This window comes from Ctenopharyngodon idella, chromosome 11, assembly GCF_019924925.1.
Source record: "Ctenopharyngodon idella isolate HZGC_01 chromosome 11, HZGC01, whole genome shotgun sequence".
Taxonomy (NCBI): domain Eukaryota; kingdom Metazoa; phylum Chordata; class Actinopteri; order Cypriniformes; family Xenocyprididae; genus Ctenopharyngodon; species Ctenopharyngodon idella.
The window spans coordinates 17366796-17379328 of NC_067230.1; the positions used below are offsets into that span (position 1 = coordinate 17366796).

The following is a 12533-nucleotide window of genomic DNA, read 5'->3' on the forward strand; positions in this document are numbered from 1 at the left end:
GGACGCCACAACTAACATAACCACTGTTCAAGACCTCAAATGGAACAATCATTCACTTTAAGTGCTACTTATACAAATGACTTAAAGAAGAAAGGCTGGTTATTGCATCTGTGGCTCCATTAATAGTCTGCATCACTTTTAAGACCCCTCGTCTGCGGTGACTTTTCTTGGCTCTTATAAATGAGTCATTGAGTTTGAAGTGTGATGTCAGTCTGCTTTTGTTTCTCTGACTATCACACGTCACGTGCCGTTATGAAAGGGTTTGAGATGGAAACATGCAGAACGTGATCCGTGAGCATCTGCTCTTTGCTGGAGAGAAAGAGTGTTCATTTCTGTCTCACACACTCATTTTGGGTGTGGACGCGCGCCAGAGCTCCCAGTGTTCAATCACAGCACAAACACACTGAGCTGATGAAACACCATCATCTCAAACATGAAGATCATAGATCATGTTCTGAGGGGTTTCCAGGGAGTCAAAACAGAATATGTTCTAAGAACGCTTTGCTAATGTTCACATTAAGTTATTAAAATGTTATTTCTGAATGTTCTGAAACAAGTAGCAACATTTAAAAAATGTTAGATCAACTAAAATGTTTCAGGAAAATATTCCATGAACAATGTATAAATAATGTTTTTGTTCTAACGTTTTTAGAACATTATTAAAGACCAGATAACTTTGAACAAACGTTCTATTAACGTTACTGGAGGAACATTTGTTCATAACTTTGAGAGAACCTTGACACAACGTTCCCTGTTAGTTGTGATGCAGTTTTGTATGGTTGCTACTGTGTGTTTTTAGCATGTTTCTATGTGTTTTTAGGTGTTTTCCTGTACTACGATGTGAAGAGCGCACCTTTGCATCTCTGAGATCTTCTGAAGTGAAAAATGTGTAAAAATTCATTCTGAAATAGCACTGCATGTTGAGTTGAGGTAAGATTCAGAGTGAGTGTCACTTTAAAAGTGCACTTTATGAAACGATTCACTGAAAAAAACACTTGACTTTACATAAACCAGAAGAAAAAAAGGGAAAGAGAGAGAGAGAGAAAGTGAGTGAGAGAGAGAAGCAGCTGGTGGTCAGAGGTTTAACTCTCTCTCTCCGTCTCACACACATCTCAGTCTTTCTCCCGCTCTCATCTGCTCACACGGGCCGGTTCGACAGGTGAGTGTAAAGCCTCTCACACTCCTCTAAAAATCACATTGATTTTACTGATTCACAGATATTACGTTGTTTATTTGATCCTGTGTTTGTCAGCTGGTTTATCTGTTAGTGTTCTCTGTATCTCTTAGTTTTTATTGGATTTATGCCATGATTAATAGTAGTCTATTTGAGCATCTCTCTCAGTCAGACAGAAATGATCATTCTGTCATCATTCACTCGTTCCAAACCTGTATGACTTACTTTTTTTTCTTCTGAACACAAATGAAGATCATTTGAAGAACGTTGGGAATCAAACAACATTAAAGTCCATTAACTTTCACTGTATGGAAAATCAGACTTGTAAATGAAGACAGAAGGTTCTTTCACTTTAATTCTCAATCTGACCTTTAGAGTCGAAGCTCTGCAGTGAATTCTGGGGTAATTATAAGTGTTTCAGTGGAATGTGTGTGTGGTTTATACGCCTGAGGTTGTGTTCTGGTTGCTTCAGTTGTGTAGAGCTGATATAACACACAACACACATGCAGCTGTAAATGCGATGGTGACGCATCTCAGACCACTGAAATATGGCACACGCTGGACGATATTCTTCCTCAGAATTGTATCCCAGTACAAACATCTGAACATTCTTAAATCAAGATTTTCTTGAGAAGCTTCTCTGATTTTTGATATTAGGTCTTGTTTTCTGATAAACTCATCAAAATGAAGTGAGTTTATGCTTAAATAAACAAATATCTGGGATCAGAAAAATCATCAAGGAAAACAAGATTCTTTCTGACCTCACTAACAGATATTTGTTGTTTTAAGCATAAACTCATTTGAAGTCATTTTGCTTCTCAAGTAAATATATCTTGATTTAAGGATGTTTAGATATTTGTGCTGGAAAACAAGACAGAAACACTGAGGAAGAACATCATTTTTCCAGTGTTGGAAACAGGCTCCAGTTCAGATCCCCAGTGGACCTGCATTCTACACTTCTGCTTGAACTCTGGTTAATTTGAACTTCTCTGCTCTGTGCTTTGGTTTAATTGCTGCTGGCAGGAGTCATTAGCTCAAGTCTCATGCTTGAGAAGCTTCGTTTATCTGCAGTGTAATGCCAACTCATCCGCAGGGATCAGAGATGATCTTCCAGCTGCTGCTCCTGAGTGTTATCGCTCCGCTTTTGCTCGCCGCTCCGGGAGTCCAGGTGCGTCTGGTGGGCGGCAGGAGCAAGTTCGAGGGTCGCGTGGAGGTGTTTTATAATGGAGAGTGGGGCACCGTGTGTGACGACGAGGTCAACATCAATCTTGCCAATGTCGTGTGTCGCGAACTGGGCTTTTCTCGTGGACTCACCTGGGCTCACAGCGCAAAGTTCGGCCAGGGTCGCGGTAAGATCAGTGTTCCGGTGAACTTAATTCATGTTCCTGGTGAATGATTGATCAGTGAATTGATTGTCTTCTGAGTATCTTATAATCTCAGTGCTGTTCTCTAGTTCAAATGGCTCTCCGTCTGTTCAGGTCCGATCTGGCTGGATAACGTCTTGTGTTCGGGCACCGAGAGCTCACTATCGGACTGCCGATCCAACGGTTGGGGTGTGAGCGACTGTACTCATGCTGAAGATCTAGGTGTCATTTGCAGTCCAGACCGACCCAACCAGGGTCACGTCCCACGTTACCAAGAATCAAGCCAACCTTCTTCACCTCAGACCTCCAACCTCCTCTCAAACCCTCCTCCAGCCGCCTATCCACCGGCCAGCTTGCCCCGCCAGCGCGGACACGAGATCGCCCTCCACCGCAGCAGCCAGGGCCCGTCCTCGCCGCAGCTCCACGGCCACCGCATACAGCTGCGCAGGAACGGATACGAAAGCACCGCCACCACCAGCGGCCTGCCGAGGGGTCACCAGCTGCCGGACTTCCTGCGCAGCAGGGCCACGTACAGAAGGGCACAGGACGTGACGCCCAGTCAGACCACCAGACGCCCTGAGAGACCACCAGCACCTGAGCCGGTCTACAGTCCTGAGCCGGAGCACAATAACAGGATGGATCTGGACTTCACCTACACGGACGAGCAGGTCAGATCTCCTTTAATGTTTCTGATAGAGTCTCTTTTGCTCGCCAAGGCTGCGTTTATTTGATAAAAAATACAGTAAAAAAAAGTGAAATATTATTACAATTTAAAAGGTTAGTTCACCCAAAAATGAAAATAATGTCATTAATTCCTCACCCTCATGCCGTTCCACACCCGTAAGACCTTCGTTAATCTTTAGAACACAAATTAAGATATTTTTGTTGAAATCTGATGGCTCAGTGAGGCCTGCATAGCCAGCAATGACATTTCCTCTCTCAAGATCCATTAATGTACTAAAAACATATTTAAATCAGTTCATGTGAGTACAGTGGTTCAATATTAATATTATAAAGCCACGAGAATATTTTCGGTGTGCCAAAAAAACAAAATAACGACTTATATAGTGATGGCCGATTTCAAAACACTGCTTCATGAAGCTTCGGAGCGTTATGAATCAGCGTATCGAATCAGCGGTTCGGAGCGCCAAAGTCACGTGATTTCAGCAGTTTGGCGGTTTGACACGCGATCCGAATCATGATTCGACACGCTGATTCATAACGCTCCATCACTATATAAGTCGTTATTTTGTTTTTTTGCCGCACCAAAAATATTCTCGTGGCTTTATAATATTAATATTGAACCACTGTACTCACATGAACTGATTTAAATATGTTTTTAGTACATTAATGGATCTTGAGAGATGCCTGAGGCCTCACTGAGCCATCGGATTTCATCAAAAATATCTTAATTTGCATTCTGAAGATTAATGCAGGTCTTACGGGTGTGGAACGGCAATTAATGACAGAATTTTCATTTTTGGGTGAACTAACCCTTTAATAAAGCTTTGTTCTATGTGAATATATAGTAAAGTGTAATTTATTTCTGTGACCAAAGCTGAATTTTCAGCATCATTACTCCAGTCTTCAGTGTCACATGATCCTTCAGAAATCATTCTGATATGATGATTTGCTGCTCAAGAAACATTCTTTTTTGGATCGGTTATTTCGATGGTTCATCAGTATCATATATTAGCAGACTACTAGCTGCGTAAACATGCCGTAAACCTCAGTAGTTTAGTGTCGTTGGGTCGTCTGATGATTGACAGCCCTCTCTGGAGGATTCTGATTGGCTCTTTCATTTCTTCCTGTCTGTGAGCTCAATTACAGGCAGATGTAAAGCCGTCACCACAGACAGCTCATCACAGCGCTCCAGTATCAGCTCCAGATTCTCATGAAATCAGGAATCAGAAGAACTGATTTGTTTGATCATGTTTTGTTTTGTAACTGTTTTAACCTTATACAGCTACTGTATTATGTTTGATAAACACATTTCTAAGGCCTCTAAATGATCAACATGATCAAAACTTCACTGATAAACCTGTCGCACACAATCTATACATGCCTTCCATTTCAAAAATGTGATTTTTCTGACTATTATTTCATATGTCAGGCTTCACAGGGTTCATGTATGTCAGTAGTTCTGATTTTTCTCTCTTTCAGTCCACTGCATCGGTCCGGCTGGAGGAAGTGCGTCTCCGACCCGTTCTGGCCGCCACACGAAACTCTGCCATGGTAACAGAGGGCGTAGTGGAGGTGAGGCATGCTGGGAAATGGAGGCAGGTGTGCAATTTGGGCTGGGACCAGAGCAGCAGTCGGGTGGTGTGTGGCATGCTGGGATTCCCTTCAGCAGGACAGCTTGACACACGTGTGTATCGGTGAGTATATAATGAACCGGCATGTTCTGATGATTCATGTTCTTATTTGTGTTGTGATTCATGTTCTGATTCGTCTTCTGATTCGTGTTCTGATTTGTGTTCTGATTTGTGTTCTGATTCATGTTCTGATGATTCGTGTTCTGATTTGAGTTCTGATGATTCATGTTCTGATTCGTGTTCTGATTCGTGTTCTGATTTGTGTTCTGATTCGTGTTCTGATTCTTGTTCTGATTCATGTTCTGATTTGTATTCTGATGATTCATGTTCTGATGATTCGTGTTCTGATTTGAGTTCTGATGATTCGCATTCTGATTCGTGTTCTGATTCATGTTCTGATTCTTGTTCTGATGATTCGTGTTCTGATTTGTATTCTGATGATTCATGTTCTGATGATTCGTGTTCTGATTTGAGTTCTGATGATTCGCATTCTGATTCGTGTTCTGATTCATGTTCTGATTCTTGTTCTGATGATTCGTGTTCTGATTTGTATTCTGATGATTCATGTTCTGATGATTCGTGTTCTGATATGTGACTTCATTGATTGCGTTTCTCTCCACAAACTCTTCACGAACATACTGAAAGCAAAAACTTTGACTAACTGAGACTAGTCTAAACAGTTTATGCAACCTGGACTAATCTAGCTGTTTTTAGGTTCAAAAGAATATTCTGTTACTAGAACTTCACTTGTTTCTGGAATATTACAGGTTTTACGTGGATGATCTGCCTTGGTTAATGGTTGGTTTAGGTTGTTGACCAACTGAACTAGCAGATGACTATGCTTGGTAGGCCATTTTGGACAGCAACACTAGTCTGACCATCTCAGACCAGAAGAGACCGTCTGAACATCACTGTTGCCTCAAATCACCAACCCTCACTGAAAATGACTGACTTCTGTTGGCTTTTTCAGCGTCAGTGTGAGATTTCAGACTGCCCCTCTTTACAGTGCCTTTCTAAACATCCGCCTGTAGAAAATAACCCTTCCATCACGAGACTCTTAAATATTCCATAGACTGTGTGATTAATGTCAGAATCAGGAATAGCAGCATGTGCTAAAATGAGCTCGTCCTCTAATCGCATGTAATTACGTGATTCCAGTGGAAAAACATCATCTGCGTCTTGTCTGCCTCGTTTCTTTCTGGATGTATGTGAACTGGATCACAGTGTCACAGTGAACGTTGTGTCAAGGTTTTCTCAATGTTAAACAAACGTTTGTCCAGAGTTATCTGGCTTTTAATAATGTTCTCAAAACTTTATGTATACATCATCATTGAATGTTTTTATTCTTTATTTGGATGTTCATCTTACAATTTTTAAATGTTTCTACTTGTTTCAGAGAACATTCAAAAGTAACGTTCCCATAATGTTTGAAGAATGAAACAATGAAACGTTCTCACAATGTCCTTCGAGCACGTTTTAGTTAGGTCTCGTGACTTCCTCTTCCTGTAAGAGTAAACCCTTGCTCGACACGTTCCTTCACCGCAGAGACTGGCTGAGTCTGAGTCCTGCCGTAAATAACCAGAGAGACAGGCCTCCTCTGTCTTTACTGAACCTCAGTGTCTTTTTATGGACATCAGTCGGAACGCACTGGCACATCTGTCCTCCGCTTCACATGGACGTCCTGCTCTCTCAGTGTCTATCTGATAAACTTTCCCTCATCAGAGCGTGTGTGTTTTCACTTCAGTTCCTGCTGGAATCAGCAGCTTCTTTTCTTCTTGTTGTGGGCAGTCATAACAGGACAGCGCGTGCCGAGGAATATCCTGATATTTAGAGGAAGGGTGTTGTGATCTGCCCCGCTAAATGACAGACTGAGACTGATTAAACAAATTACAGCCACACCAGATCGTCATCTTCAGTGACGACTTACGAACAAACCCAAAGACCTTCTGTCTCATTCTGCACACTTCAGCACTGCGATTTTAAAGTGCCCCAATTATTCTATTTTAAAGTCTCCTACAATAGTTTTACATTCATCCAAGGTCAAAAAACACTTTAATTCTCTCATAATATCCACTGCAGCATCAGCTCTTTTCTCTCAGTGTCTGAAACGCTTCGTTCAGAGATTCGGTCTCTCTAAACCCCGCCTTTCTGAAAGCTGCCCTGCTGTGATTGGTCATAAACCAAACGCTCATTATCATATCTGAATCTCAGCTCTTGATTCACAGTGATACGAACAGTAACAGTTTTACTGTATCAATCTCATCAAAGTGGATTTGCTTTGGCAGCAGAAAACAGCGTCTTCTCGACATGAACAACACGAACCAAACTCTTCCAGTCTCAGATACAACTACAGTGATTGAGGGCGGGGCAAAGAGACGCTGTTCACAGGCAGCCAATGGGCAGGCATTATGCAAATTAGTTACAAACCTTCGCAGGTTCAGCAGGAAGTGAGACTGAATTACTGACGACTCGTTTCAGCAGTTCAGAATCGATTCTTTCTTTTAGGAGACAATATTTATCTTTCCAAAAGGGTTTAGATTCCCCAAAGAAGAACCATGTTTTTATTAGAGGACATTTTAATTACCTAAAGATTTTCCACTATAAAGAAGCTTTTGTGAAATGGAAAGATTCATGGATGTTAAAGCTTCTTCATGGAAATAAAGAACGTTTATGTTTAAGAATGTGTGAGTTTCAGAGCAGAATACAAATTCTAAAAAATCAAGATACATTTACTGGAGGAGCAAAATTACATCAGAAAATCATCCAAATGAAGTGAGTTTGTGCTTTAAACAAAAAATATCTGCCAATGGGGTCATAAAAATAAACTTGTTTTCCCTTTGAATTAAATATATTGTTCTGACCCCATTTGTTTTTAGACATTTTGCTCATTTTCTCATAAAAAAGTGTCTTTTATCATTCTGCTGTATCTTGAGAAGTTGAGGAGTAAAATAATAGTTTGCGGTGTAGAACTGAGTATTTGTATTGTTCTGTGAAGAACTGTAATTTTTCCTGGTTTAGTCTCTCAGGGCCGCTGCTGCGTCTGTCCGGACTATATTAAACTGAACCCACAGAGAGATTCTGAGTGATTTTTAATAGCCGGTTTTGCTCAGCTGTTTCAGGACTCCACCCGGTTTAGCTCACTTCTGTCTGTTGTTTCGTTTAAACTCTTTCATTGTGAGAAAAAGCACCTTGGAAGAAACTTTCACTTCTTTATACGTTGATTAAATGTGTTTTTGTTTCAGGGCATGAAAGCACAGAGCGGTTCACTGATGTTATTTTGTGCATTAAATCTTATCGTTGGGTCTTTATGTTTAAACATCATAATTTACTGCTCCAGTTTGACACAAACTCACTCAATAGCTGCTTTTATTCTCTAAAGAGGAACTTTAATAGAAGGATGTTTTCCTTTGATGAAGAAAATCCCGGTGTTTTGCACAAAACAGGTTGTTAAAGTGATAGTGAACATGTTTTTATCGTAGGAATGATGATTGCCCTGTTTAAGATTGATTTCCAGACAGTGTGTGGATGTTCTTCAGGAGGTAAACGGAGTGATTGATGAAGTTTGACTTGACTCAACTGGTTCTGCATGTGTTCATGTCTGTTCTGAACACTGACGATGTGGTTGAGTGAACGTTACTCCATTAATTCAGTTCTTCTCTTGATGTGTCTGTGGCTCTGCGCTGCTCTCGTGTCATGTGACTGCTCTCAGCCAATGACAGTTCTGCGTGAATCCTCTGTTGATGTGGCAAATAAGTGGTTTCCTAAAGTCACGCTGCCAACCCGACCGGACCACCAGCACTCAGACAGACTATATATAACATGCTACTGAATGATTAACACACATGGCACTCCTGGTTCTTACCACGGTACATTTCCAAAAGCACGATGGTATCATGGCACTTTATGGGGTATTTTTGTGTGTTTGTGTGTTTCCATGCGACACAAAGAGGACTGTGTGTTTCAGCAGGTGCTTGTGGGTATTTTTAACTGCTGCTTTAATTCATTTACTCTTAAACTGCACGTCTGTAAGTCATTTCAGCTCCTGATTTGGCCTCTGAATGCAGCGCTGCAGGGATGATGACGTGTTTCTGTTGGCCGAAATCCAGAAACCCGCTGCGTTTTAGCGCTTCCGCTTCTATTGTCCTGAAGTCAGTTGCCGTTCTGAACGGGTTAAATGCCTGAAATAGGTCTGTGCTGAATGCAAAATCAAGATATATTCACCTTTTATTCTATGAGATAAAATACATCACTTTAGCCAACGCTCTCTCTCAACATTCAGAATTAAAATTTCATGATAATTTACTCACCTCCATGTCATCCAAGATGTTCATGTCTTTCTTTCTTCAGTGGAAAAGAGTAGGCGTAGGCGGAAGTACCGCGGCAGGGTGAAAAACTCCATCTCATTTTCTCCTCCAATTGTCCGACATCGTTGTTTTACCTTTTTTTGTAAAGGCCGTTTGACTTCGCTTTGTAAACACTGGATCGGTACTTCCAGCTACGATCTTTCCAACATGATTACGTAATGCGTGGAGCATCACAGAGCAGTGCAAGACTGACATTTGTTGTTAAAAAGAACATAATTTTTTATTTTTTAGAAAATGTCCGATGGTTTCTCTAGATAAGACTCTTATTCCTCGTCTGGGATCATGTAGAGCTCTTTGAAGCTGCACTGAAACTGACATTTGGACCTTCAACCTGAAGTCCACTATATGGATCCTGGAATGTTTTCCTCAAAAACCTTCATTTCTTTTCAACTGAAGAAAGAAAGACATGAACATCTTGGATGACATGGAGGTGAGGAAATTATCAAGAAATTCTGTAAGCGAAAATCCTGTAAGCGAGTGTGGTTCTGTCTGTCGGGTTATTTCACTGGTATCTCGCTCAGACGCTGCTGTGTCTCAGATACCAGACCGGGTCCAGACCAGAATACACACGGGCCTCATTTCACTGTGTTTTCATGCATGTCCTCCGCCGGAGCTGAGATATATGGACGGGAAACACAAGCATGAGCGGTTTTGGCTGAACTTTGAGAACATCGAGATCTCTGTGTGAACGTCTGCTGACCACAAAACCAGCAGAACGTCCCGGTCTGAGATACACGCTCACTGTGTTTATGTACCATCGACTGTTTGCTGACGATGCCAAATATATATATATGTGTGTGTGTGTGAGATGTGAGTGATGTGAACACACATAAACAAGCTCGGTCGCTCATGTGAAGCCTGTTTATTTATTTCAGACCATTTATTTTTTCGTTTGTGTCCTCAGGAAACTGTGGGACTCCAAGATGGAGGATCCAGCCACAAGGTGCGACTTCACTTACTGTTTATTTTCACATTTCCTAAGCGCTGAGCGAGACGCGGATGTGTGAACGGATTGATATGGTGTGTGTCTGCAGGTCTGCGGTCAGTAAGAAGGGATTCTGGGTCGAGAGGGTTCAGTGTTCGGGCACGGAGGTTTCACTGGCGCAGTGTCAGGCGCAGCTGTCCTTCCCGCGGAACGACGTTCCCTGCAGTGGAGGGATGCATGCGGTGGTGCGCTGCGTTCCTGGCGCTCAGTTCTCCAGAATCTCCACCTCCGGACACCCACAGGCTCCGCCCCCTCTGAACGTGAGCGCACCTGAACACAGTCTGATCCGTGAGGATGCTTGACCCGCGGCTCAGCTTCTCTTGTGTCCCGCAGACGGTGGCGCGGCTGAAGGCGGGCCCGCGGCTGGGCGAGGGTCGGGTGGAGGTGCTCCGCGAGGGAAAGTGGGGAACCGTGTGTGACCATCTGTGGGATCTGTCAGCGGCCAGCGTGGTGTGCAGAGAGCTGGGCTTCGGCTCGGCCCGAGAGGCCCTGCGAGGAGCGCTCATGGGTCAAGGTAAATGAGTCTGTTTATTCTGTGACCTTACCATGGTAAAATGAGTTTAGCACAGGAACCAGATTCAGCGCTGATATGAGCTGCTCATTTGAACGCTATTTCCTCTTTTCCCAGTGGCTGATGGGTATGTTGAGTTTGAGTTTTTTAGGGTTGAATGAGGATTTTCTCAGCCAGTCTAAACAGAAAACACGAGCCGCTCACTTGGACGCAGTTCAGACGCTGTGAATGTTTAATTCAGTGATGTGTTTGTCTTCTGTGGGAACACGGCTAGAGCTGCACCATTAGAGGCAAAATCTAATTGATCTAATTGTTTTCATTTTGTGATTTTTTTATTTTATTTTTTTTTTTTTTGTGATAAATTTTACTTTTTGGGGAAAAAATAATTTTTTAAAAAATAAATGTTAATAAAAATGCAATTTAAAAATGTGATTGATTTAAAGTGTTTTTTAAAAGCTCAAAGTTTGTTTGTAGGGCAGCACATTTTGGCCAAAAAATTTGATTATATTATATTATTTTTATTATTATTATTATTATTACTAAAATAAAAATATGAAAATAAGAAATATTACTATCTTAATCTTTCACTGTATAATCAAGAATTTAAGAAAATATAATATAATAATAATAATTTTATTTTAGGATTAAATAGTTTGTTTTTTTAAGTAAAAAATTATATATATTTTACTATTATTATTATTTTACTAAATAAAAATATTAAACAAAATAAGAACTATTACTGTTCTGTGGAAGCTTGTTTCCACCACTAAATTAAAAAATTAAAAAGGTAATTGCGACTTTTTTCTCGCAATTCTTACTTTTTTCTCATAATTGTGAGTTTTGCCATTCTGACTTTATAACATGCAATTGTGAGTTTATATTTCACATTTCTGAGAAAAAAAACACAACTGTGAGAAAAAAAGTCACAATTACCTTTTTTATTTTTTATTTCATGGTGGAAACAAGCTTCCATACTGTTCTAATATTTCAGTCTAAAGTGATTATTATAAAGATATAAAATATTAAATATATATTTCAGTGTATAATATCAAATATTTAAGAAAATTATATAAGTTTTTTTAATAGTACAACTGTAAAATATTATTATTTTATCATTTTCAAACTTTCAACAGAAGACCAGGGCTGCGTTTCTCAAAAGCATCGTAAGCTTAAGTAGATCATAGACTGATGTAATGTTGGTCCACCAGCTAGTCCAGGACTAACCATCATAAACCAGTCTGGAGACTCAGTGATTGGTTCAGATGTTGATGAGGAACACGACGGTCCTGAATGATGATGATGATGATGAGCGCTGAGATGTTTTCGGATCTCCATCAGGATCAAGGAAAATCATCTCAGCCTCATGACTCTCCTTCTCATTGTGCTTTTGTTTTTGTGTAATTCAGATATTTATTGTTGAACGTGCATGTCATCAACATAAACACATCCACCATCACCATGAGTCGTCCCAGCATGCTCTGCTGTATGATGTGAAACAGTCGTTCTGATGTTCTGAATTATACGCTGTCAGACTCTGTTCTTCATTGTCAGTGATGAGGAGAATAAGAGACGTGTTCGCTGGTGACATCATAACCCAACCGGGCACAAATTACAGAGTCTCGTCCGTACACACGCGTCTCTCGTCCTGCAGCTATTTCCATCTATTAAACACTTCCATTTGGCCCGTGTGTGTAATTTACTGCAGTCAGCGTCACCTCACACGTGCGCGTCTGCTCCCGTTTGTCTTGTGATTCAGCCAGATGCAGTTTTCTGCCAAACACAACGTGCTAATGACTATTTCTAGCAGGTAAACTGGGTTG

The 12533-nt window shown here is 41.0% G+C and overlaps 1 protein-coding gene across 4 annotated transcripts in view; it reads left to right on the top strand.

The window, feature by feature from the left end:
• The first annotated feature begins 1019 nt into the window (after positions 1 to 1019).
• LOC127522862 (lysyl oxidase homolog 4-like) overlaps positions 1020 to 12533 on the top strand; it is a 19373-nt gene continuing 7859 nt past the window's right edge. Inside the window, exons 1-7 of one of the 4 annotated variants that reach the window (XM_051913190.1) lie at positions 1020 to 1159; positions 2268 to 2523; positions 2653 to 3206; positions 4702 to 4916; positions 10122 to 10160; positions 10252 to 10462; positions 10536 to 10716. In XM_051913190.1, coding sequence (XP_051769150.1) covers positions 2277 to 2523; positions 2653 to 3206; positions 4702 to 4916; positions 10122 to 10160; positions 10252 to 10462; positions 10536 to 10716 — 1447 coding nt within the window. In that variant the 5' untranslated portion in view covers positions 1020 to 1159; positions 2268 to 2276. Of the gene's footprint in view, positions 1160 to 2133; positions 2524 to 2652; positions 3207 to 4701; positions 4917 to 8609; positions 8720 to 9275; positions 9648 to 10121; positions 10161 to 10251; positions 10463 to 10535; positions 10717 to 12533 lie in introns of those variants that run through there. The other 3 variants (XM_051913189.1, XM_051913192.1, XM_051913191.1) reach the window with 3 other exon arrangements.